General features: G+C 41.7%; 1 protein-coding gene across 2 annotated transcripts; it reads left to right on the plus strand.

Moving 5' to 3' along the window:
* The first annotated feature begins 2,704 nt into the window (after positions 1–2,704).
* Positions 2,705–24,992, plus strand: LONRF3 (LON peptidase N-terminal domain and ring finger 3). 2 transcript variants are annotated; one of them, XM_050964498.1, is made up of 12 exons: positions 2,705–3,449; positions 5,451–5,569; positions 6,258–6,380; positions 8,440–8,595; positions 10,187–10,430; positions 11,219–11,309; positions 15,828–15,942; positions 17,703–17,824; positions 18,527–18,685; positions 21,332–21,494; positions 22,064–22,213; positions 23,608–24,992. In XM_050964498.1, the coding sequence occupies exons 1-12, from the start codon at positions 2,795–2,797 to the stop codon at positions 23,764–23,766; spliced, it is 2,256 nt and encodes a 751-aa protein (XP_050820455.1). In that variant the 5' UTR covers positions 2,705–2,794; the 3' UTR covers positions 23,767–24,992. The 2 variants fall into 2 exon arrangements, with proteins under 2 accessions (XP_050820455.1, XP_050820456.1); XM_050964499.1 differs by lacking the exon at positions 8,440–8,595.
* The last annotated feature ends 1,133 nt before the right edge of the window (positions 24,993–26,125 follow it).

The following is a 26,125-nucleotide window of genomic DNA, read 5'->3' on the forward strand; positions in this document are numbered from 1 at the left end:
TAAATCTCTACCTCCATGAACAATTACAAACAAAAAACAAAAGCCCTCCTGCAATCGAGTACATTCATTTTGAAGCAAATGCATATAAACATTAATTATGTGGTAGTACAGTTGATTTTTTTTAAATGTCTTCCAGTATCTTTTGAGGTGGATTTATCCTAAAGATCTCTCTAGGCCAGTCAATGGGTATTACTAAAAATTATGGTAAAGAGGTCAACATAGCTAACCTAATATAAGATAAGCTTTTTGTAATAGCAACCTATACCTAAATTTTGTTAATCTAAAAGCGGTATGTATACATGCATATATATACACACATGCACACACACATAAGATGAGCTATCATATGACTGAACAAGACAAAGCAGATAAGATTTTGCTACTTATCTAATGTTCTGGTTAGTCTAAGTGTGGTGAAATGTAAATATGTTCTAGAGTTCCTTAAAAGGGGTGAGGATTTGTTTATAAAGAATTTTTACTATAAACTGTACAATTAAACTTTGTATAACTGCATTGCTGCCTTGGGGTGGGGACTTGATTCCTTTGTTTTGCAATGATTCTAGTCTTTGGAATTTTATCTATAACCAACGTTTTATTTATACTGTAGTAATCAAATCTCCATGGCTGCAGAGTACCTTTCAGCGCTAAGAGTTTTGAATACATTAAGGAATTAAGCTTCTCACCACCACTAGGTAGTGAGTAAGGTCTGGAGTTATACAAGTGTGGTTTTAAATGTGAGGATCAGTGGACCACGTTGTACAAAAAGGGTTGGGGAGGGGGTTGTTATTTTTTCCTACCCTTTTATTTGGGTAAAATAAATACAATAACCGAGAAAGCCCATTTGCAATGACCCGGCTATTCCTGCAGAGAAGGATTTGTCCAGGTCCTGCAGTGTATAAGCCCCAGGGCAGGGTGGGTGGTGTGACAGTGTGGTTCTGGCAGGACCTAACTGAGAGTGCCAATTCAGGATCAATTGCTCAAACAGGGCAGTTACAGCCCTAGGCTGGGGTTTTTCCACCTCTAAGGCAAACCAAACCAGCCAGCCAAAAATGACTTCCGTTTTACCCCACTGGCCAACCACAAGTCACACAAGCAATTTCCTTAGACATTCCAGTCTCCCAGTATCACTACCAATCCCACTCGTCCTGGGGAAGAATGGTTATGAAAACCAACACCCCAATAAGAGAAAAAGGTTCTCTCGATCCCAAAGAATCGAGCCCCAGACCCAGGTTAATATACACATCAGATCTTACCCACAAATCACGCTGTTGCCAATCCTTTAGAATCTAAAGGTTTATTCATAAAGGGAAAAAGGTAGAGATGAGAGCTAGAATTGGTTAAATGGAATCAATTACATACAGTAATGGCAAAGTTCTTAGTTCAGGCTTGTACCAGTGATGGAGTAAACTGCAGGTTCAAATCAAGTCTCTGGAGTACATCTCCAGCTAGAATGGGTCATCGGTTCCTTGCAGAGCTTCAGCTTGTAGCAAAGTCCCTCCAGAGGTAAGAAGCAGGATTGAAGACCAGACGGAGATGAGGCATCAGCCTTATATAGGCTTTTCCAGGTGTAAGAACCTCTTTATTCTTACTGTGGAAAATTACAGCAAAATGGAGTCTGGAGTTACATGGGCAAGTCCCTCCATACTTTGCTGAGTTACAAGGCATAGCTGCCTTCTCTACGTGGATCAGTTGTGTAGCTGATGGTCCTGAATGGGCCATCAAGCAGGCCAGGCAGATCTAACACCAACTTGTCTGGGGTATCACCCAGAAGCAGAGCACAAATACAAAATACAGACAGTATAGAGCCAATACTTAACTTCAACTACAAAATGATACATACATATAGACAGCATAATCATAACCAGCAACCCATAACCTGGTCTTAGACACCCTATATGAACCCCTTTACATAAGATTTGGTGCCACTACAGGACCTTAGTTGCAAACCATGTTCTAGATGGTCCCAGTTTATATCAATAACATCACAGGGGGAAAAGGGAAACGCTCACATGCCGCTTTGCAAGTTGATTGCTACTCAGTGTGCCAAGAGGGGCCCTTGTAGCGGGGAGGGGGGAGAGTTGAGAGAACACCTGTTTCTCAGCCCCCTGCGTGCTCTGGGCTGGGTTAGGGAAGCGAGTCTATAGCCAGCCTGGGGAAAGTGGGACGATCTCTCAGGCCACCGCCCCGAGGGCACAGCGGGTTTTCCCTCTTCGGTGTATTTTCGACTGCGTCGTCCCTTGAGTTTCGCAGCCACGAGTCCCGGAAGGAGACAGGGCGCCGACCATCACTTACTGCCCCCGGAGAGCGGCCCGATGGGGGCGGAGAGCAGAGCCGCCCCGGCAGCACGGGGACCCTGCAAGCGTCTGGCTCGCGCCGCGCCCTGTGCCCGCAGCTCTCACCTCCGCCTCCCCGACCCCTTGCGGGGGAGCCGCGCCCCGCGTAGCTCAGGACCGGGCCTGCCCCACCGCGCCTCGCCAGCCGGGCGTTACAAAACCGCTCCGGACCTTATGTACCCACCAGCCCAGCCCGCCCCCACAGCGCCCCGCGGGCGGGGGGGGGGGCAGACCCCAGCGCCACGCGCTTACAAAACCAGCCCGTTTTGTAACCATCCTGCCGGCGCTGGCCAATGAGTGGCGCCGCGCGGGGTCACGTGTCCCGCGGTTTATATAACCGACCGCGGAGCGGCCGGGCGCTAGCAGTATGGAGCGGTGGGAGCGTAGCCGGGCGGTCCCAGCACCTGCTTCGCAGCCCAGCCCCAGGGCCCCGCACCGCGCCCTGTAGAGCGGCTCCGGCCATGGGCTCCCACCCGCCGCGCCAGCTGCTGCTGCAGTTCGCCGCCGGGGCGTTCCAGGCGGCGAGCTTGGAGCGGGCGGCCGAGCTCTGCGGGAGCCAGCTGCAGGTGGATGCCCCGAGCCTGCTGCCCGAGTGGCAGGCGCTGCTCAAGCGGGCCGATGCGCTGGCCTACGGGGGCCGGCTCCACGAAGCCTTCCAGCTCTACCAGCTGGTCTCCTGCCACCAGCAGCTGCGGGCGGAGCAGCTGGAGAAGCTGGTGGAGTGCCTGGCGCAGGGCATCCGGCTCCGAGAGCAGCTGCCCGCCTGCTGTAGCGGCGGGGGCAGCCTCCTGCAGCCGCGGGACTGGGATATATTCAGCTGTCGCAAATGCCAGGGCTTCCTCTTCGAGCCCGTCTCTTTGCCTTGCGGACACACGTTTTGCAAAAAGTGCCTGGAGCGGGACAGGACCACTGAGTCCCACTGCGCCCTGTGCAAGGAAGAGGGGAGGTTGGCGGCCGGGCAACACCTCCGCGTCAATGTCATCCTCAGCAACCTGCTGGCCAAGTGGTTCCCCGGCCAAGTGAAGGCATCGCAGCTCAGGCACGAAGGGAACCTCTTATATAAGGAAAAGAAGCCGCAAGCTGCCCTGCAGAAGTACAACGAAGCAGTCAGCCTAGGTAATGACCTCCCCCATCCAGAAATGATCCCCCCACCGATCCACTCACATAGGGCAGAGTTAAGGGGGTTAATGCTGCAAGACTTAAAACTTGAATTTTTTTTCCTATGTGCAACTTTTGCGACTGATCGATCACAGCCAGGCAGAGGGGATGTTAGAAGCCCAAGTTTCTAGCAACCAGATTTCTCCTTAGAATGCTGCTCAGTGTCATTTATAGTCATGCTTTTAAATCTGAGCCTATTTACCAAGTATTTCGACTAGGGCAAGTTACAGACTTTCATCCCAGCTGCAGCCGTTGGGAGTATTCCTAGCTATAACATTGGGGTGGGTGTGGCAGGTCGCATGCTGTGCTGAGGATATGCTATAAAGCCTCGTCCTTTATAAAGAAGCAAACGTTATTAATGTCTGGAGTATTGAGTGTGTTAGTGCCAGTTTAAAATTAGTTTACCAGTTTGTCCTATGCATACTAGAGACTTACAGGCAGCGGAGCATACATGACCTAATGGGTGTTCTTTGTGTTTGGTGGTTGTAGTTTGACAAGGTAAACCAGTATCCATCATATTTACTTGTCTTCTCCATCCCACTCTCTTGGGGGGAGGGATAACTTTTAGGAATCTGTTATTGTATTGGGTTTTTTTTAAAAGTCCAAAGTGAAACTAGGTCAGGAGACCAGTGTGTTGCGTAAGCTTTTAGCCTGCGACTCTGGTCTGGATTCCCTGCCCCCTTCTTATGGAATGGTTGTATAACCAGTGAAGTAACAACAAATTGGGTCATGTTTCTGACAGCATCCCAGAGGTTTGATCATATTTATCAAAATTACGAGTGAGTCATTGTCACAGCTTCCCATTACATGGTGCTCATTGGAATATGCTTTATTTCAGGAGATGGTTGCTGTTTTTTGCCTAAAAAGGGCTTTCCCTCTCTGGACAAATCTAATGTGCGCAGCAGCACGTGGTGAATTATTACTGGACATGTTGCAATAAGTGAGAAGATTTTTAAATGCCCTGGCCTGTTTTGTTGAGGGACTTGCTTGTCAAATGATTTTACTGGTGCTTTAGTGCTGATCTTAGAATACATGCAGGTTACTTTTAGAACTCATGACAGTTCTGTGTTCTCTTCAGTCTCTGCCCAACAGGAACATGGTAGTAATACAGAACAGCTAAACAGGCTTCTGTAAACACTATTCAGTTTAACAATGTTAAGCCAGTAATAAACATTACCAATGGTTGTGAAGAAAACTGATTTATTACTTGTTAACTATAATCTGGCTTCAAAACATTTAGTGTTGCATAAACTAAATGTGAAAAAAGTTAAAATAACAATAAGGGTTCTTATTAATCCTTTAATTATAGATCAGAATTTTTTCTTAAACCACATTGTGCCTGGCTGTTACAGCACATAGCATATGAAACAATGGGGCCATTTGGTCTATGCTGCTGTAACATTTATCTGATGTTATTAGAGACATTGTGAGTGAGGTAATATCTTTTATTGGACCACGTCTGCTAGTGAAAGAGAAGTGTTGAGCTACACAGAGTTCTTCAGGTTGTCATTTAATTTCCTTTGATTATAATTATGTGCCATTTGCAATTTTTGATCCCAAACCTTTTGAAAAGGGAGTTTATTCATTTTAAAATCCCATCTATACTGTGGCAGCATTAATTGGGCCATAATACAGTTATGGCACATTTAAATCTTTCTGGTCAGCTTCTATAAACAATCTGATCCTCTGTTTGAGCTGGTGATGTATTTTGTGAGCTGTTCTGAATTTTATGTATGCAGTGTTTACAGCAGTTGTGTAATATAAATCTGACACCTTTGTACTTGGAAATCCCCAGTGAGATTGCCATGTCTGATATTGTAACTTGGTATTTAAATAATGGGTGTTTGCTTTCCCGAGACAACTGGAAAAAGGCTTTTGCTTAAGAAAAGAGTCCTAAAGAATAGGGCCCATGTCAGTAATGTTTGTAGTTATTATAATGAGACAATGTTTCCATTGCAGCTCCAAATGACCATTTATTATATAGCAACCGGTCCCAGATTAACTCTACTTTGAAATCTTATGAAGATGCATTGCATGATGCAGAAGCAGCATGCAGGCTCCAACCATATTGGTCAAAGGTAAGTTCTAATTTTAACGAATGTATTTAGGGTAAAAACTCTTTGGCCATTCTGGTGGCTCAGCAAATGCTGTAGCACAAAAGAACTGAATTTGAGAGATTCCTCAACTCTCAGCTTCTTAGATCAGTAGAACTCAAACACATTCCATAGTAATAGAACTGAGTTCTCTTGGAGAAGGACAGAGGGCACAGGCTGCTGGCTGATGGACTAAGGACAATTGTCACTGACTTTTATGGAGGTCAGGCTCTCATGCCCTGTCAAGTTGAGCACAGTGTTTATATTGTGCTAGAAGGAAGCATTAAGGAGAAGGTTAGGAGATCAAGTTGTGGGAGGAGGTTCTGTCCAATGAAGAGATCAGGGATCCCTAGGACTTCAACTACACCAGCCTTTAACTGTGGCCAGATGCTGTAAGGGTGAACTTGCATGGGTATCTCTTGTGGGGTAGGGATGGGATACTTCTCTGAAAGCTAAATATGAAAAATCTTCAGGCGTGTTGTGGTAAAAAGCTCAAAGACTTCTTATATTTCTCTCATTATTTAAGTAATGCAGACTATCATAATTGCCTTGTGCCTATTTTTATTTCACTTTTGGAATATTTTTTTTTCCTAGTAATTCTCTTGCTTTAATAAAGAGGCTCAAAATGTGGTAAAAGGAAATAAACTAGAACTGTAGATCTGTTTGATTTCAGGGTCACTTAAGGAAAGGACAAGCATTCGCTAATGTGGGGAAAACAGAAGAATCTTTAAGAGAGTTCCTGTTTTGCCTTGCCCTGGATTTTGGGAACAGGACAGCCAAATCAGAGGCTCAAAAGGTGAGTTATTTAGCCTTGTGCAACAACACTTAGATCACTGAAAATGAAATAGAGATAATTTTCCTTTTTGTTTAAAAAATAAATAATGAAGTAAAGATTATTACATGGTGTCCATTGCTATACTCCAAAAAGTTTCACTGGAGATAACAAACACATACAGCACACGGTGTATAGAAAGGCTGTTTTGTGTCTAATCTTAGTAAGAGAGTTGCCTTTGTAACTCAGATAACAGCAGAGTTGTTAAAAATCAATGGGAGGCTAGTATTGCACTCCTAGACTCCCTGCAGTTACACTTCCAGTCAGCTTCCTAGTCTTATTACCAGGTAGACTGATGCTATCAATTAGGACAGAAGTGGGAGTTTCTAGTGAATGTTGTATCAGCTTGATGACTCAGACTGTGAAAGCACTGCGCAGCAGGGCCAGGATTCCACTTGGGAGCAAGATCACTCTTTTCACAGCCACTAAAAGGAATAGAGTAAACAAAGGAAGAGCCTTATTTTAAAAACTTTCAAAAGGTGGCTAATGATTAAAGATAACTGGGCAATGTGACAGATCTATAATAAGGCTCTTCCAGTAGCAAACTAAGCTACAGTATAGAGCCATGTGTTACCTTTCTCTTTAAAGAGCTACTGCCAAGGTTGCTAATCCTTCTTTACATACCTTTGATAATTATTAACACTTACCTTAAGGTTTGCATGTGTGTTTGACCCTTTGTTGAAAATAATCTTTGTGGGGACACTCAACATTATATAATAATTTAGTAGTGGTCCCTGTAGTGAAAACAAATGAGTACATGATTGCACAAACACTTTCTCACATCAGAGCACCAGTCTGATTATAATATAGTTGACTGGGAGGCTTTGAGTGATAGTAGACATTTGTGGTGTTTTTCCTTTTTTCCTGAATTACCAGCGTGGTCCTTTTCCCAAAATGCAGTCTCATGCATTGTCATTGATTCACGTATCATTTTTGTAGTGATATCTTCCTGTGTGTTGGAGCAAGAGACAATGAACTGATACGTTTCTAAATTCAGGCTCAAAGTAGCTTTGTCCAAGAATGCTATTCATTTCTAAGTAATAGGGTCCTGTGGATGAACTAGACTTTGTCTGCTACAGAATGCATCAAGTGATATAATATTCTATTGATTTTTTTCAAGACTGTTTGCATAACAGTGATGTAGTCCCTCTTTATGAAATCCTTTAAGTGAAAATTTGTCATTCTGCTCATTGTAATTGGCAGTCTTCATTGGAATTTGTTTTAACATTGAAGGTTCAATCCTGCAGTCTTGCTCACAAGAGGAGTCCCTTTTTGGCTTGAACAGGACTATGGATTGATTGATGTTCATACATGATGTGCTCAGTGCACATATGGAAGCATTGCTGGACCAGGCCTGGAGTTCGGTGAAACGATTTCAGTCTTTTGTAACATGGAATTCCTATTTTTTAATGCATTCAGTGAATTGCACTCTGCTAATGGCTAGCAATTTGCTAGTGGATTTTACATTTGTTTTCAGTTGGTGAGAAGCCATTGCCTGTTTTTCATGCCTGCAACTTTGTCACTGTCTCAATTTTTCTTTCTCGACACACCAATTATTTGTAATATTAGAGATTTGATTGGGCCTGGACCTAGGGGATGGTAAGTGCCCTCAGTTCCCAATGACTTCAGTGGGTGTTTAGGGTGCATAGACAAACTTGTATCAAATTCCACAAGCAGTAGATGCAGACATGTTTATGGAGAATTCTAGTTCTACAGTCTGCAGAACATAATTCACGTGTGTAAGCGTTTCTTACCCTAAAGAACAAAACCAGTTGACAACGTATCAGTACATTTAACTCTGAAGTTGACTTTTTTGCTTATTCTAAGCCTGCATCACACTAGCTTTTTATTTGTTCCTTTTGGTTTCACCCTAGTCTAATTAGTTGTCCAGGGTTTTTTGAGTGGTTTTGTAAATCAAAGATGTTTCTGTCAGCCATCTCCTTCCTCTCAATCCCCACTTTCCCTTAAGAGATTGTAAGAGAATAACTAAGTAGTGAAGTATGTATTCTGTTTTATATCACAGCTTCTACTTAGTTTATTTTCACCCATCCCGGGAAATTCTCAGGAACACTTACCTGATATCCTGCAGCTGTTGTCACCTCACTCTAGATTGAAGGGGAACCTTCTAAATTCAGTGGGATCTGCAGACACCAGCCATAACTTACAAAGGTTGCTCAAGGTAAAGATAAACTGATGTGTGGTTCTTAATTTTGCTGTGTTGTTTTGGGACATTGAATAATACTTTTTCCAGATTGTTTTTGAGAATCGGAATACTTAATACAGACAAGCTAAAGACTGCTTTAGGGATTGAAAAGCTGCAACAAACTTCTAATTTACTGGATTCAACTTAATTGATCCATAAAAAGGAAGGAAGGCTGTCAGACTTCAAAAGATGATCCTTCTTTTTCTTGCTCGTGAAAATTAATCCCTTTACCTTTGATAACAAATGCTAGATCTTCCATTTAGTGTACACCAGAGATGGGCCTGAGTTGTAAAGTTCAGATCCAGAGTTTGGGAGGTGTTCAGATCAAGGGCTTTGATTTGGCCCTTAATTGATGATAGGCCATCCACCCTGGATTCAGATCCAAAGTTCAGAAGTATTGACTGGTGATTATGGGGTCTTTACCAACATGGGTATATGAGCCACCCACAAGGTTGGTTTCAGATCCAGAGTTCCATGTTTATGGGAGTTTGGATTCAGAGGTTTGGCTGAGGACTATCTTTAGTTCATCCAAACCTGAAACTCTGAGGGTGTAAATTCTCTCTCATAGCTATAGGAAAGCTTTGCGCTAACTCCTGCCAACTAGAATGGTGGCTTTTGCACAGCTCTGCTCCAGTGCACCCCTATTTCAATGCCATAGTCTCCTGAAAGGCCTTTTGTGCTTTCTGAGGAGAGGCTCTTTCCCTGAGATCGCCATTCCTGAATGAGGTAGGTTATTGGGAGGAGAGGAGACAATTCAACCTCCTACACCTGCCTTCCTGTGTCCCATGGTCTCTGATGGCTCTTGACAATGACCTGTAGTATCGACGTTCATATTCACCAGAGGAGTAGGGGGAATCAGTCCCTCCATTTGATTTGGCAAACTGGTAGGCATTATCCTATGAAATGGTTACTAATTGTCTGTTACATGGCAACAGTAGGATTAAGGATGCTGCAGCAAAACTTCTTTAATTTATGACCTGTTTTCTGGGATATTGTGACTGCTATAAATACAAGAACCAGCAGCCCATTTCAGCTATTGAGTAAAAGATCAGTCTCACTGAAGCAGCCTCTTGTATGTATTTTTTCTTTTATTGATTGTTTTGTGTGTACTCCTACTCCTCCCTTGGAATAAAGATAATATGGTGTTTAGTCTTTTAAACCAGCACTGTGATATACAAAATATTTTTCACTCTTAACTTAAAACCAGTCAAATGGATTTTTCCATAGCTCAGGAAACAACTTACAGGGTGAGACTTGGCCGAATTACTTCCTGAATAAAGTATCATGGCTAAGTTATAAGCCCCTCTAAATGAAGGCTGATAACACAGTAACACTGCTTGTTTTTGTTGTGTATTGTGGGAAGGTGGTATTTTCACTGAAAATAAGGCCCAGACACAATGGTTCTCAAACTGGAGTCCATTGGTTTGCAGAGCCCTTCCTGGTGGTCCACAGCATGACAGTTTGAGATCTGAGCAGGACGGTGGGTGGGTGGTTCTCTTACAAACTGGTCTGCAGAATGAAATTGCTACAGAACTGCAGTCCTGATATACAATTCTCTTACGCACAGGTAAATGTGGAACAGAAAAGGAGTTTCCCTGCTCAGGAAGAACAAAAAATGAGTGACTGTGTCAGTCTGAGAAAATCCATTCAAATGATAGAAAGTAAAAAAGGCTGCTCAGAAGATGAGAACAAACATGCCTCCACTGTCGAGTCTGCCCTTCTCATTTCTGAGAAATGCAGCCTTCTGAAGAGAAAGCACTGCTCTGAGGAAATGAGAAGTGATGAGGTGGCCTGCAAACTCATGAAGAAAGGTAAACCTGATTAATAAAATAGGGAGGCTGGTCCTGTGCTGTGAAGGCAGTGGGAATTTTGCCTTAGTAAGGAATGCAGTGTTGGATCCTTAATTCCAGCAGGAGTTTTGCCTAGGTAAAGAGTGAAGGACTGGGCTCCAAATTAGAATTTCAAGTCTTTTCTATTCACTCTGGATTGTAGTCAGGGCTTGAACTGATGTGGAGAGAGTGCAGCTTCCTCTGTAAAAGTAATTACACTACACTAATAAATCTAGGAAGAGAACAAAGGGGATTGGGCCAAGCCCTTGTTTACCAGTTGAGCCCTGAAAGTTATGAGAAATGTCAGTGCCATGTACACTTACGGCACTCTGTCCAATAGTAATAGTATAATTAAAGTAAAAATTTTGACTTGCTTTATTCATACCTACAAAGCATGAATGTTCATTGCTCATGACATCTGAGACAACAGAAGTGTTTGGGCCTGATTCACTTTCCATTCCATGGATAGACAGTGGTGTGACAGGAGAATCTAGCCTTTATATATTTCCAACAGTGATAACATGGTTGTGTGAAATTAAATTCATGCCTGTTGTGAGTTGTGCCCAGGCTGATTTTTGGTGTCTGCACACAAATTATTCCCATGATCTTAATGATTCAGTAACTACTGTGATCACATACTGCATGTATTTGAGTATATGTTAAAATCAGATGCTGTTTGTGAACTTCCAAAACAGTGTCTTTGAAATGTTAAACCAGTTACATAGCTGTGTCCAGTTATGTTCCAATGACTTTTTTACAATTATAAATAGGTGCAATTGATGCCAAGGGATCTAGTGCTGGGTGCCGCGTTCCATTTGAATTTGTGGACCCCTCTGACCTGGATTGTTCTTTATGTATGAGGTATCCATTATTTTCTAATGACTGTTTTTATGTTGTACTTGTTTTTCACTGCCATGATGTATGGCATTCCCTAGCTTGCTCGGTCACTTACTTTTCTATCATTTGGAAGTTGTTTATTCGGGGGGGGAATAGGTTTCCCCCCCTCACTTCTAGTTATTTGGTTCTGAAAAGTTAACTATGAATGGGACTATGTCTGAAAGCTTTTGATGTGCCCCAGACAAATGACTGTTCTGGCAAAAGATACCTTGTGTCAGGTTTAAATAGATTAATGAACATATCTGAAAGATTTCTTCTTACCAGCCACTATGTGAAAGTCAACACTTAGTCCTCTGCAGTTAATTTAATACATACATCATGTATCGATATTTCATAATGCTTGAAATATTTGGAAAGGTGATTTCTATGAAAACACTTTATGTAAAATGGTGCCACTAATAAAGTAGTGTTGTTGCAATAGTAAAGGCCTTATAAGCAAATAGAAGTCCTTTGTGTGTCTCTAGTACTTAGCCAAAATAAGTCGGCACAAGTAACCAAACATAGGCTCAATATACACTTGCTCACTGGTCTATTCACACAGTTAAATATCACTGATTTCTCCTCAGAGATGCTTCTAATTTGAGCATGAAAACAAGAGTTGCCTAACGCATCAGTTTTATTATTGGTCTTGCATGCTCTGTTAAACTTTGACAGAGGCAAATACATCTTCCCAGCTAATGTTTAGAAGTACACAATAGTTAAACTATTCTTCCAAATAAACGCTCTATCTTCAAGCCAGTGTGTGGCAATAAGTTAAACCTTATAAAAGCACTACTATGTTGTAGCTATTATAGGTCAACAAAAGAGCAAGTGTCGACTGCAGATAGAGTTCAGGTACAAGGTGCTAACGTAGTTCCTACAGCTGTATAGGAACAGCCTGACTTCAAATCATGTTTGTTAAAATATACAGTAAAACTAAGTATAATTAACATTAGAAGTTTCTCAGGGCTCTGACGAGGACACAGTCGCACTCCAGGAAAAAAAAAATTCCCAAAACCAATTAGCTGTGTTCTGGATTAATCCCCTATTAGCTTTTAAATGAATTGGTGTTTGGTTTTTTGGGAGGGAGAAGGTTTCTGGACACAAGGCTGCAGAAGTTTGGATTTGTCATTATTTTGACTGAAAAGTCTGCAGATATTTTTGTGCCATCTTAAAAAATTGTTTAAAATAAAATGAAATATTTTGGAGAAAATAGTCTATTTGGTTTGGCTAGTTTCAGCTTGGAACAAACTGTTAAAAACAAAAAATATAAAATCAGAAGCCTAAACTATAAACCTGAACCAGGTGCTCCAAAAGTTTACACAGCTATCAAAAGATTCAATATTCGTAAGAGCAAAACTTTCTTCCTCCAACACTCCCTCCCTTCACAACCGCCATATATGCGCGCACAATTTGAATTTGGCTATTTTAATGAGGATGTTGTTTTGACTGTTTTACTAAGCAATTTTCAGATACATTTTTTTTTAATTTCTTAGCTCTGACCCTTTATCTTCCCTGACTGTCACAATATTAGCCCTGCTCCTGCAAGACAGGACAGCACAGATCCTTGCAGCAACATGGAATCCCACTGAAGTCCTTGAGATGATATGGATGTCAGGGCCTGTGTAAGAAGATCCTGTTGGATTTTCCTCTTGCCACTGATTTTAATACATAGTGGTCTTCATGGTCATTATCCATATTATGTAATTCAGAAATGTCTTGTCTGTGATTTGGAGGCTGAGGTGTTCTTTGGACTAATAGTGACCTTTCACCGACTAACTGCAGAAACTACTATTGACCTATTTTGTATAAGTGGCAAAGGTGTTCCTGACCTATATCCATTTCAGTGGCATGCAGTAAGCACTGGCAGAACATGTTCGGAGGTGGTGAGTCACCCATTCCAGCTGTGGGGGGAGGAACAAACTGTCCTGATGCAAAGGAAAGATAGGAAGAATAGTAAGAGGCCAATATGGCAGCCCTTTTGTGACCTAAAAATCAAAAAGGAATCTTACAGAAGTGGAACATGGACAAACTGTTAAGGATGAGGTATATTAGGTCCTGCCTTAGCCTAGGGGCTGGATGGATGAGCGCTCCAGGTCCTTTCCAGCCCTACATTTCTACACTTCTGTGTTTGCTTGGAAGTGAGCAGTTATTTCCCAACAAGGGTGACTATTGTTGCTGTTGTCATACTAAACTTGACGTGGTCTCAAGAAATCTTTTTCTACAATCATTCTCCAATTTGCGAGGCTTAAATCAGCCCCCCTTAAACTCAATAGCAAAACTCCCATTAGTGCTGTAAGAGCTGGATCAGGACTATGTGATCTAATAAAGACATTTCCTGTACCGTATGCTTATGTTTAAAGTGGTATTTGTCCAAGTAAATCTATTGTAAGTTGATTAAATATACAAACACTTATTTTGAACTTGGTATTAACTATTTTAAAGCAAAACAAGTAATATTATGCAGTGAAGTTTCTGCTCTTTGAACAATTGACAGGATTTAACTGTGCAACAAGATAACTGGCCTTTTAGATATTCCTTCATATGCTCCCTCACTAAATGTCTGTATTTAGAGCAGGAATAGGCAACCTATGGCATGCGTGCCAAAGGCGGCACGCGAGCTGATTTTCAGTGGCACTCACACTGCCTGGGTCCTGGCCACCAGTCCAGGGGGCTCTGCATTTTAATTTAATTTTAAATGAAGTTTCTTAAACATTTTAAAAATCTTATTTACTTTATGTACAACAATAGTTTAGTTCTATATTATAGACTTATAGAAAGAGACCTTCTAAAAATGTTAGTGTATGACTGGCATGCAAAACCTTAAATTAGACTGAATAAATGAAGACTCGGCACAGCACTTCTGAAAAGTCGCCGACCCCTGATTTAGAGCAACTAATGACACTTAATAAACTGGCTATTGCTATTTTGTTAAGAGTCAGTATGTTCTTAAACATACTTTGCATGCTGAAAAAATTAAGTATGGAATTATTTTTTTATGCATGGACAGTAGCACCCAGATTTATCTTCTTGATAAACCAGTGTTTTCTTTTTTAAAATGAAAATTACCTTTTAATAAAATGAACTTAAGTAATTACGTCAGGCTAAAGAATTGACGAGGCCTTAAAATATTGAATGGGTTTTTTAAGATCAAAGTAATCAGTTTTGACTGGTCTCATTCCTAGTTTCAATGATTAGAGAGACTTTTTTGTAACATCCCTCTGGTTTTTTTTTTAAATGCTCATCAGCAGGGAAAGATCTCTTTGGAATTTATATATAGTCTTCCAATGAATTTGGCCAGAAAAGAAGACAACTAACTTGAAAAGCAGAATCACAACTCTAATGTGCATTTATTTTGTGGGAGAATGTTCATTTGGAAGTTAGAAGCTATGCAATGTATTCAAACAAAACTAAATTCTCCAGCATTACATATGGTAACAATAGTGTATACCAGGTGGGCAAACCACGGTGTGGTGGCTGAATCCAGCCCTTTAGATGTTTTAATTTGGCCCATGAGCTCCCGCCAGGGAGAGGGGTCCGGGGCTTCCCTGCTCCGGTGCTCCAGCCAGGGAGCGGGGTTGGGGGCTTGCCCTGCTCTGCACATACCGTGGCTCTCCATGGCTCCCAGAAGCAGCGCATGTCCCCCCTCTGGCTCCACATGCTGCCCCTGCCCCAAGTGCTGCCCTTGCAGCTCCCACTGGCCGGGCACAGCCAATGGGAGCTGCAGGGGTGGCACCTGCAGATGGGGCAGTGCACAGCACTGCTTGGCCGCACCTCCACGTAGGCGATGGAGGGGGGATGTGCTGCTGCTGCTTCCAGGAGTTGCTTGAGGTAAGTGCTGCCCAGAGCCTGACCCCCTCCCACACCCCAACCCCCTACCCCTGCCTTGATCTCCCTCCTGTCCTCTGAATCCCTTGGTCTCAGCCCAGAGCACCCTCGTGCACCCCTAACCCCTCATCACCACCCCAAAGCCTGCACCCCCAGCCGGAGTCCCCGCTCACGTATGCACACCAACCCTGTGCCCCAGCCCGGAGCCCCTTCCCACACCCAGAATGCCTCATTCCTGGCCCCACCACAGAGCCCACACCCCCAGCCAGACCCCTCACCCCGTACTGCACCCCAGCCCCTAGTTTTATGAGCATTCATGGGGCCCCATACAATTTCCATACCCAGATGTGGCCCTTGGGCCAAAAAGTTTGCCCACCCCTGGTGTATACCCATTTTATTAACCCTATAGGTCCCAAAACGGCAATCCTGCTCAAATGGAAATCAGTAACAAAACTTCTGTTGACGTCAGTGGACCCAGGATTTCACAGAGCGCTTTGTGTTAGACTGGCAATAGCAAAATGCCTTACTTGAATAAATACAAAAGTGAAAAACAAATTTCTGACTAAAATGCACAGAATTATTTATACTGAATAAATATGAAAAGATGTTATGAAGTAGCCTTTTATCTTCTTGCTACAAGATATTGTTGCTTTTTTGTTGGTTGATCCATTCCAGGCTTTTTTATGAACCTGTCACCACACCTTGTGGGCACACCTTCTGCTTGAAATGTCTCGAAAGATGCCTAGATCACAATGCAAAATGTCCCCTGTGCAAAGAAGGTCTTTCTGAGGTAATGATGCATGAATTTGGTCTGCATAAACTGGAGGGGAGGAGGAATTAACTTCAGAAATCCACTGGTATATCCAAATATACTTGAAATCCCATATGAAGAAGCCTTTTTAAATGTCTCCAAGGCTCAGAGAGCTCATGTAGTTTTAACACTTTTAAAAGCTAAAGCCCTGATCCAGTGTAGAGCTCAGTCTGAGTGGTTGCACATTGAGATCAGCAGTGCTCTGCCTGGTCAGCCCATGGGGCGCATCCTACTGGAACAGGGTTCAGGTGTTACTTGGACTTCTTCAGTCATGTTCTCAATTTATGCCTTAAAAGGATACTGTCAAGTACCTTTAGATGATAATTTTTGCCTGCCTTAAAATTGTTAAATTATTTGTGTGGCCTTCACTGGTAGGATTTGGTATGCTTTCTTTTTCTCTTTGGTTTGCTGTTCAGTCTTTGCTCTGTCTTTTGCAGGAATGCATATTTGTAATTAAAGTTATAAAAATTGGGGAGCTGAGGGTTGGAAGGGAATAAACTGTTCAATACGATGAGAAATGTCTCCCAGATTTCAAGGGTGGGATTTAAAAAACTGCTTGGCATTGGTGAGCTCCCAGAGATTAACAACTTTTAGCTAGAGAGTAGCTAGGTTTTGTAGCATCTCTAGGATAATATTTTGTTCCCTCTTCTGGCTCTGCAATACATTATGTAAACAGCACTAGTGTTGACTTGTTGCTGTACCAACCAAAAGTAAACAAAAGGAGGAAAGTTAATTTTAAGCTCTGTGGGAAAAACAGCAATGATACAGAGAGATAAAAATTCTGAGACACACAAACTAAACCAGTAGAGAAGGAAATATCTTCACAGTGAACAAACTTAAGACACAGGAAACTATAAATTGTTACTCAACTTTGACTCTTCAGCTCCTTAAATGGAGTAATGAAGCTGAAGCTCCTCATGCATCCAGCTGTTTCTGCTAGGTTTTTTGAGAAATACAAAAGCCCATAGGAAATGGCCAACCCCCCAGAAAAATGACATAGTAGCTTTTTTGGGGGGTGGGGGGGCTCTGTTACTGTCTGTGTAGGTTCTCCATACCAGTTACAGGCGTAATAAACAGAGCCCAATCCTGCAAGCTCTGGGCATAGAATTCTCCATGACATCAGTTTAGTGCATGATGTTCATGTAGGATATTGGCATGTAATGCTGTTCTCTGTATTGCTTTGAAAAGTCTTCTCAAAACTCAGTGCCCTGCCCATGTGTTTAGAATAGTGAGATTCTGCAGGGGGACATCGAAACCAGAAAGGGGTTGTCACCACCTGTCCTGTAGCCCTGGGTGCTCCTGTGCTGCCAGCTTTGGCTCAGAGCCCTGACACCTACAGCCCGTTCACTGCAAAGTGGCATCACCCTAGATTCCACCAGCCTGATTGCCGTTTGCGGGGGTAACCCCAACAGCCCTTCCAGGCTCAGATCTCCCCATAACCATCACACACAAGACCAGTGTGTGTCTGGCTTTAGTAAAAAGACCATACTTGACACCTCTAGTACAGTTATAATGTATAGAATCAGTTGACTCAATTACTTATTCTTCAGAGTCCAGACTTCCAGGTCGTGAGGTGTCTGGACCTTGATTGTCACAAGCAGGCCAGAAAGCAAGGAGGGAAATGGATTAGTAACCAAGTACAATTAAGAAAAGGCTGCATTGGAGCAAACTTTGCTAAAATATGGTGGCCATTGCTATGCCTTGTTTGATAGCTGCTCAATTGTGCCTTCATGTTGCAGTGCTTAGCTTTGAGGAAATATTGCAAAACGGTAATGATGGAGGAGTTAATAGCCAAGTACCTTCCAGAGGAACTCACTGAGAGAAGGAAGATTTATGAAGAGGAAATTGCAGAGCTTTCCAAGTATGTAATCAGTTTGTATGGGCTTTCATGTTTTTTTTTAAACCAGTCTTTAAAAGTAGTTTAGCTAGCAACTGAATGGCTCTCATCACTGTAGAACATGTCCTAAGGTACTGATAAAGAAGCTTACTCTGTATTACTGATTCAAAAAGGGCAGGGTTCAGATACACAAGACTAAACTTCAAGCTATCTGGTAGCATACTCTTGTGATTGGTTTCAAATACAAGAGAAAATTCAAGCCAGTAATACGAGGTTCATTGCAATGACACTGCGGTCTGTTAACCTTGGCGCATGTTATAGTGGCTGGAAGTGGAATTCTGCACCATAAAAAAGCTCACCAGTATGTGTAGATTAGAAATTGGATGGGAAAGGGAGAGAATTGAGGAACATCTGAGCTCTAAAGCAACCTAGAGAGATGAGGTGATAACTCTTTCTGGCTTTGCTGGAAGGATTTAAAAAAAAAATTCCATTAATTATAATGAATATCAGTTACTGTTATCTGGAAAGGTGAAAAAATAGTTTCACCGTTCTTGTATAATATAATCTTGTTTTCCATTTGATTTTATTGTAAAGCACTTTGAAATGTTAGCAAGATAAGGCATCCTCTAAATTGCATTGTGTTGCATAAAATGTCTGTGGCTTGTACCTTTCTAATGCTTTCTGGAAGTTGGTGCATGTTTTCCTAGTGGGTTTTTTTTCTTATAGCTTAAATAAGAATGTTCCCATCTTTGTCTGCACAATGGCCTATCCTACAGTCCCTTGCCCTCTGCACATCTTTGAGCCATGTTATCGACTGATGATTCGAAGATGCATGGAGACTGGCACCAAACAATTCGGAATGTGTATTGGTGATCCTGTCAAGGGGTGAGTAAGCAGTGCACTCCAGTGGTGGCAGTTGCTTTTCTAGATCAGACCAATTATCTGTTTCAGTCCAGTAGCCTGTCTGTACTAGCTGTCTCAAAGGAAGGTGCTGAAAACCCCATAATGGACAACTGTGGAATAACAGGCTGATGGGGGAGGGGAGACATGTTTCTTCCTAACTGTGTTGGTTAATGGTGTGCTGATGTACTGAAACATGAAGATAAGATTTATATCCCTTGCTAGACACTTTTACCCTAGATAGGGTAACTGCAGATATTATTCATTTAAATATTTAATCCTCCTTTGGAATCCCACTAAGGTATTGGCCTCAGTGGTACGTGGCAGTGGCTCACAGTTTATTAGGTATGGCTTGAGAAGAAGTATTAAATGTATTTCTTTGGTACTGCCAGCCAATTTGGAATGTTAATGAATTTTACTGTCAAAAGCAGTCATGTTATCAGGTCAGATTGACATCTGTCTCAACCACTATATTTAATACAGTAGAGAAGTATGGTCAGCTTAGTACATGAACTGGCTGAGCATTTACATCATGCCATTTACCACAGACACTATAAGTGCCAATCTCATATCATCCTGCCCTGAAGTCCACATCATTGTCATAATGGTCTGTATAAGCCAGGGACTGCAAAGATTACTAAAATCATTGATAAGTTTTTCTTTGTAGATTTTTATAGTCCTGCCATAGTGCTTACTGTCCTTAACCCTACTGGCCATAGAGTTTTCACTGAACATTTGATGCTTTTACATTTTGAAGTGTAGATAAATAGCAAGTGAACTATCCTTCTAGAACAGTTGCACTGGTACAGTATGTGGTTACCTAAGAGATTGCATTGCACAAGAAATTCTCAGTATTCTAAAATTCAATGGCCACAGGCTACATAAATACAGAATTAAGATTGCTTGGTGGTATACTGTCCCCTTGCAAAACATTGAGATGAGCAAAACTAACTCCTGAAAACCAGGAAATGCCCAGTTAAGATTGCCCATGCAACCTTACATCTGCCTTCTTTCAGCAATGCTCCAATATGCCCTGGGCCTACACAGGTCTTTGCTTTGCCAGCCCCACAGTTGCTGAAATGTGCTAGCTCTTCGCCTCCTTTTTACAGCCCATTCAGTCTGACTCACAGGATTCCATCTAACGCTATTAAAGGACAAACATGAGAAGAAAATTACCATAGCTCCTGGATGCACATCTCTGATATCGAATGAATCAGATGAACACCAGGAATAAGGCTCAGATTATTTCTGCCCAAGTGAATCACCACAATGCCCAGTAGGACACAGTTCTTAGGTCACTGGTTAGATGATGCAGAGTGGGCAAAACATGATGCCTGTGCTGTCGGTTCCTAAGCTCTATGCAGTGTTTCTTTGGAAACATCACATTAATCTGCCCCAGTAACTACTTGGTCCAACCAGTCCCCCAGGAGCTAGTGAAAAAGATTTTCCCCCTCCCCCCGGCAAGTCTCAGACTGGTTGTTTATCACCCATCCCTGTGAATCCCCTTCCCCTGGCTGCAGCCCCAAGCCCCTCTCCCCTTATTACTCAATTCCTCAGCCTCCTAATAGCCGCCTCCTTCCAGGAAGCAGTCATGTTTAATTTTTTCCTCCCCACAGACTTTGATTACATTCCCTCACAAAATAAAATTGCCACTAGTGACTCACAAATTGCAGCTGCCTCTGGCCACTCAGTCCAAAACGCCTTTTGTCAGAGATGTGGGGCTTGTGATTAATTCATCTTTAGTTATGATAACTGAAGAAGGTGAGTTCACCACCATCCGTCGTAGCGTGGTCTGTGATTCATCCAGCCATTAGTACATCTCAATTTAACAGAACAAGGCCACAGAAGGAAACTGGTTTTAGTTTTGAGGCCTGTAACTTGGATCCCCTAGGTCAAATGATCCCACATTTGGATCTTTAACGCTACCCTTTGTCCCCATGAGGCACCCCAAATTTCATAGCAATCCAAGTAACCATTTAGCTTTTAGAGCACTTACAAAAGTCAAGCTTTAAAGCATATAAAATGGCAGGCATGGAAACCCTCTAGCCACCTTTCTGTATTGGTGCATGTGTGCTGTAAAAAGGTACAGTTTTCTTAAATAGTGTTCTCAGTTTGGGTCCCCCAAAGATTTAATGGATGCCATGCACTACCTTGAGTAAAAGTCTGACTCGAGACCATTATGACCTGCATCACGTTAATAGTTAACTAATCTCTAGCTCAGTGTGCAAAAAAAAATGTAGAAACTCTTTTGAAAAATGGCTTGGAGGTGGCGGGAAGGGATTCTATCTCAGAACCCCTTGCCCAAAGGATCACAATTCCGGGTCACTACGCCTACTTTGCACCTTCCTGAGGCAGGCCAAATTTCAGATGAATCCAGCTAAGTGCCTCAATTTTAGAGACTGTAGAAAAGTCAGCCTTATTAGAGTGCTGGGCATTCAGCTGAACATTCATGAAGACAGTTTTGAAAAGTGTTATATAACCTAAAGAACACTAAAAAGAGTAACATGTATTACATGTAGCACTCACTGACCCTGGTAAATATCTCTGTATTATAGAGTGGCTGTTCAGTAAATCTACAGAACTGAACCTGGCAAGAATATAGACTATTTGCTTTTGTTTTGATTTAAATAGGTTTGCTGATTATGGCTGCATTCTGGAGATAAGAAATGTTGAATTCTTTGCTGACGGTCGCTCTGTTGTAGACAGCATTGGCAAGAGGAGGTTTAAAGTGATAGAGCACAGCCAGCGTGATGGATACAACACAGCAGATATTGAGTACATTGAGGATCAGAAGGTGAGTTGACTGAAGATTTTCCAAAGTTTTTATTTTTACAAAGGCAGTGTGTCAGGATGCGATTTTTGCCAGGCCTCATAATAGGTCTGTTTTGTATCTGGCAGATAATCAGATTGGATCTGGCCGTACTCCTGCTGAAATCAGTGCCAAAATATTTAAAGTCCACTGTTATTGAGAGAATATGTAACACCCTCAAAATGTGTTGGGTACTGTGCAAACCCATACTGTGCTATAGGAAGACCGTGCCTGCCCCAAAGAGTTTTCATATAAAAAAACTGAACACACATCATTTGGGGGACCCATTTTCATTTAAATATATAATCTAGCAAGTGGTGATTGGATTTAGCCTGACAAACACTGTTCTGAAAATGGATTTTTTTTGTCGTGTTTAGAACATAGGGGTGAAGGAAAAGAAACTTTTTGATTGAGATGCTTTTCAGAAAAAACCCAAAGAACAAACTTTCAGGATCTGCCCTAGAGTTCTCAAAAGAATTAAGAATGTGTGTAGTGCCTTTTGAAAATGTAATTGGAATTAACTCCAGCCTCACTCCTCTCTGTGTTAACTCCAGGTGCAAGGAGAGAACTATGCTGAGTTACTTGTTCTACATGATTCTGTATATGATCAGGCTTATATGTGGTTTAACTCACTCAAACAACTACTCAAGAGTCGAATTCTCAGTCATTTTGGTCCAATGCCAGCTAAGGAGCCTGACCCACAGGTACATGACTTTATATTTATCCAGGAATAGAGGTTATCATTTTTATTGATGACAGGAAGCTTAGCAATCACACACTGATAAACCAAGGAGAATTTTCTAATTCCATTGAAGAAAATGTTAATCCTCTTCATTGATCCTGTATAACCTGTTCAATATCTGAACTGTTGCTATAAGCTATTGCTGCAGTAACTGAGCAAGTCAATATTCATATTTATTATTTCATTTCACTTCCTGAGAAATACTGACAAAATTAATCCCTACTAATTTCAGTGGATGTGCACTGATTTGCAGCGTAACTGAATTTGTCCCCAGGTTAGGTAGAAAATAGAGATCGTACCAAACAGTGACAACTGCAGGACAAAGTTGATACTAGTGTTACAGGACTCAATACTGCAAGGTGCTGGACACCCTAAATTCCAAGTACGAACAGAGTATAACAGATATTAGGGTGCTAAATCCCTAATAGGTAGGGCCCTATCAAATTCACGGCCGTGAAAAACGCATCAGACCATGAAATCTGGTCTTTTGTGTGCTTTTACCCTATACAGATTTCACAGGGGGAGACCAGCATTCACAAACTGGAGGTCCTGACCCAAAATGGAATTGCAGGGAGGGTCATATGGTTATTTTGGGGTGGGGGTGGGAGGTCGCAGATTGCTACCCTTACTTCTGCGCTGCCTTCAGAGCTGGCCGGCCAGAAAGCGACCGCTGTTGGCTGGGCACCCAGCTCTGAAGGCAGCGTTCTACCAGCATATAAGTAAGGGTGGCTGGAGAAAGGTGGCTGCTGATGGCAGGTTCAGCTCTGCAGGAAGCAGCACAGAAATAAAGGTGGTAATACCATGCCATCCTTACTTCTGCGCTGTTGCTGGCGGCAGCACTGCTTTCAGAGCTCTGACAGTAGCATCAGCAACTGCAGCGCAGAAATAAAGGTAGCAGTGCCACAACTCCCCTACAACCTTGCAACCACCTCACAACTCCTTTTGGGTCAGGACCCCTACAATTACAACACCATGAAATTTCAGACTGAAATAGCTGAAATCATTAAACTTTTAAATTGGCCAAAATGGACCATGAATTTGGTAGTCCCTACTCATAGGTTTGGGCCCACTATGACATAGCATGAAGATAACGCAGAAGACACAAACTACAGATTACTAGAGGCAAAAATTGGTCTAATACAAACACTGCAAATTGTAGAAAAGTTTAGGATCTGGGTATAAACTGTGTATGTCTAACTAGAAGTTAAAATGGCATTTGGAGGGACCATATAGAAAGCACCTCTTACTAAGAGATGGAAGTGAAAATGTATTGCTCCATACCAAGATTTTTTTTTAAGTCACTGACCGAATCTTAGCTTCTGCATCATAATGTATGTGTGGTGTTCTCTATTGCAGGCTAGCCCCAATGGCCCTGCATGGTGCTGGTGGGTCCTTGCTGTCCTTCCACTTGAGAGTAGAGCTCAGCTCCCATTTCTTGCCATGAAATCCCTGAAAGACCGCTTGAATGGCATCAGACGTGTCCTTACATTTATGTCCCGTACAAGGTCACGATGATGCTGAGAACGAGCTGTGAAGCCTCTTGCAATACTTGACTGTGGAGTTTCTCCTGTAACTATATCTAACTGCAATAATGTCTTACGGATTTGTGTGTCAAAACAGGACAAGTTTGAAGTCTAACTTTAAAAGGAAATAAAATATGAAGAGCCAAGGATATTTACAGATCATTGTGTAGTATCCATCTGGATCTCTGAACTTTCTTGAGACGAGTATTCAGTTGCTGCACTGCTAGGCTAGTGTCATCAGCATTATAACGGAACAAAGTGATCTTGTTTGCCATAAACTTTTTGAAAGTTTGAGGTGGGTTTTTTGTAGTAGTAGATAAATGAAATCTGTGCAGTTTAATGTGAAACAGAAATACTGATAGTGTTAAAGCATTATTTCAATGAACTGCAAAGTCTTTTATTCCAAGTGGTTCAGGTTTATATAGCACTGTGTATTATGTCCACAACTTCTGTTTGATCATTTATTTTTGCACTACAATGTCTTTTTTTGGTTTCCAAATGTATATTGTAATTATTTATGTGTACATTCTCTACACAGAAAGTAAGCTGCTTTATTTATTTATGGTGTCTTACCATGTATGAATGACTAGGGGGAAAGATATTAGGAATACACAAACGACTACTTCCATCATTTTTCAATACATTTGTGTTTGAGTACTTTGAATGTTTGTTCTCTATTCTAAGAAGGATTGCCCCCAACACAGCCAGCCATGAATATGCAGGCTTTGTCTGAAATAATTCAGTCAGTTGCTGGGTAGAGCTTGATCCTACAATCTTAACTTGGCCCACAGTCAAGCAAAGCACTTCAGCATATGCTGAAGTGTTTTGCTGATTGGGGCTTTGGGTAATAAACTTAAGTTGGGTTTGCCCAGAGAGATGACTGAAGGATCCAGCCATTAATTTTGCACAGATATAAATAGTAGCACTATGCAGCAGCTTGCGGTGAATTGTTGTTGTATTTGAATTGCTATGAGCGTATCAGCTACCTACAAATACAAAGCAGGAGCTGATTGGTGTGAGAAGCAACCTTTCACAAAAGAGACCTAGAAAGAGGTATTTCACTTCAGGTTATTCGAGAAATTCTTTGTATCAACCCTATTAAATGTTAAGATCTTATGTTTGTAATTAATACTATGATTTGATTTAATTTGTGCTATGAAGGGCTCCAGGAGGGCTCATGAGAAGGAAGGTATTTTAATAAACTTTCTATTTATTCCACCTCAACCTCCAGGTTTTTCCATTAGCCACAAGTCTCCACATGATCTCTGCGTGTCTCCTGTTAGAGACCGTGAACAGCTTGATAGCTAATGGTTAAAAACTGAAAGGCAAATGAAAATGGGGCTTCACTTCACTTTTTCTGCCTCTTTTGCTCTGTAACATATTTTGGGCCTGATCTTGCTTCCATTAAAGTCAGTTGGACTTAAGTAGGATGGATGAAAGTTCATGATATTGCCCAGAATAGTATTTATTTCATACACTTCTGGAAAAATCCTGTAGAATTTAGTAATATATTGTCATCTTTCCATAGGTTTTTAAAATCATTTTAGTTTGAGATAATTTATTTCAGTTTTATAGTTTTTAGAGTGATTTATGAATCCTGTTAAGTTTCTGTAGAATGTAATTTGTTTCAGCCCTATTAAATTCTGGCACTCTCCTTTAAGTGCCATAGAAACAGATGGTCACATGTTTCAGTTTTCTGTCTAGTGATGCAGATTGAAAGTATGTTTTGTTTTTGCTTTAGCTACTTTGTAAATACTACAAGAAACTCATTTCCATGCTGTTAGCTTGCCACACTTTTCTGTGGATGGTACTGTGCCTGTTTGAGAATACAGTATAGGGCTTCTGTTTTGGGGGTTTATTCACTTCATTTTTTGGCGTTTGTTCTGAGTTCTATGAAGATATTCAAACATGGGGCTTTTTCTCTTTGTATATACACTTAGTACTGTTTCAAACAGCATTACCTTAAAGGACATTAGGGAGCCTTAAGTGTGAATCAGCCAGGTCTATACGGACCAATGAATGTGCAATATGTTAGTGAACTTCAGAAATCACACATCCAGAGTTCACATTACTGCTCTGTTGGCAGGCCCTTACAAGCCAGGGAGCAGGGACATCACCTATCTAAACAAACTGCACTATGAAAGGGGTGAAGTCAACATGAATTTAGTAACAAATTTCCAATATTTTTTCCAGAGTGTATTGGATAAACACCAATCTTTTTTTTTAATTGGGAGTGTTTTATCCATGTCTATTAAAACCAAAAATCAGAAGCCTTGTGTATTATGAACACCCATTTTAAACAGTTAACTGCATGGTGGCTGCTGTCTGCTATGGAATCTGCCTTCATAAGG

Source organism: Gopherus flavomarginatus, chromosome 8 (genome assembly GCF_025201925.1).
Source record: "Gopherus flavomarginatus isolate rGopFla2 chromosome 8, rGopFla2.mat.asm, whole genome shotgun sequence".
In the NCBI taxonomy this organism is placed as follows: domain Eukaryota; kingdom Metazoa; phylum Chordata; order Testudines; family Testudinidae; genus Gopherus; species Gopherus flavomarginatus.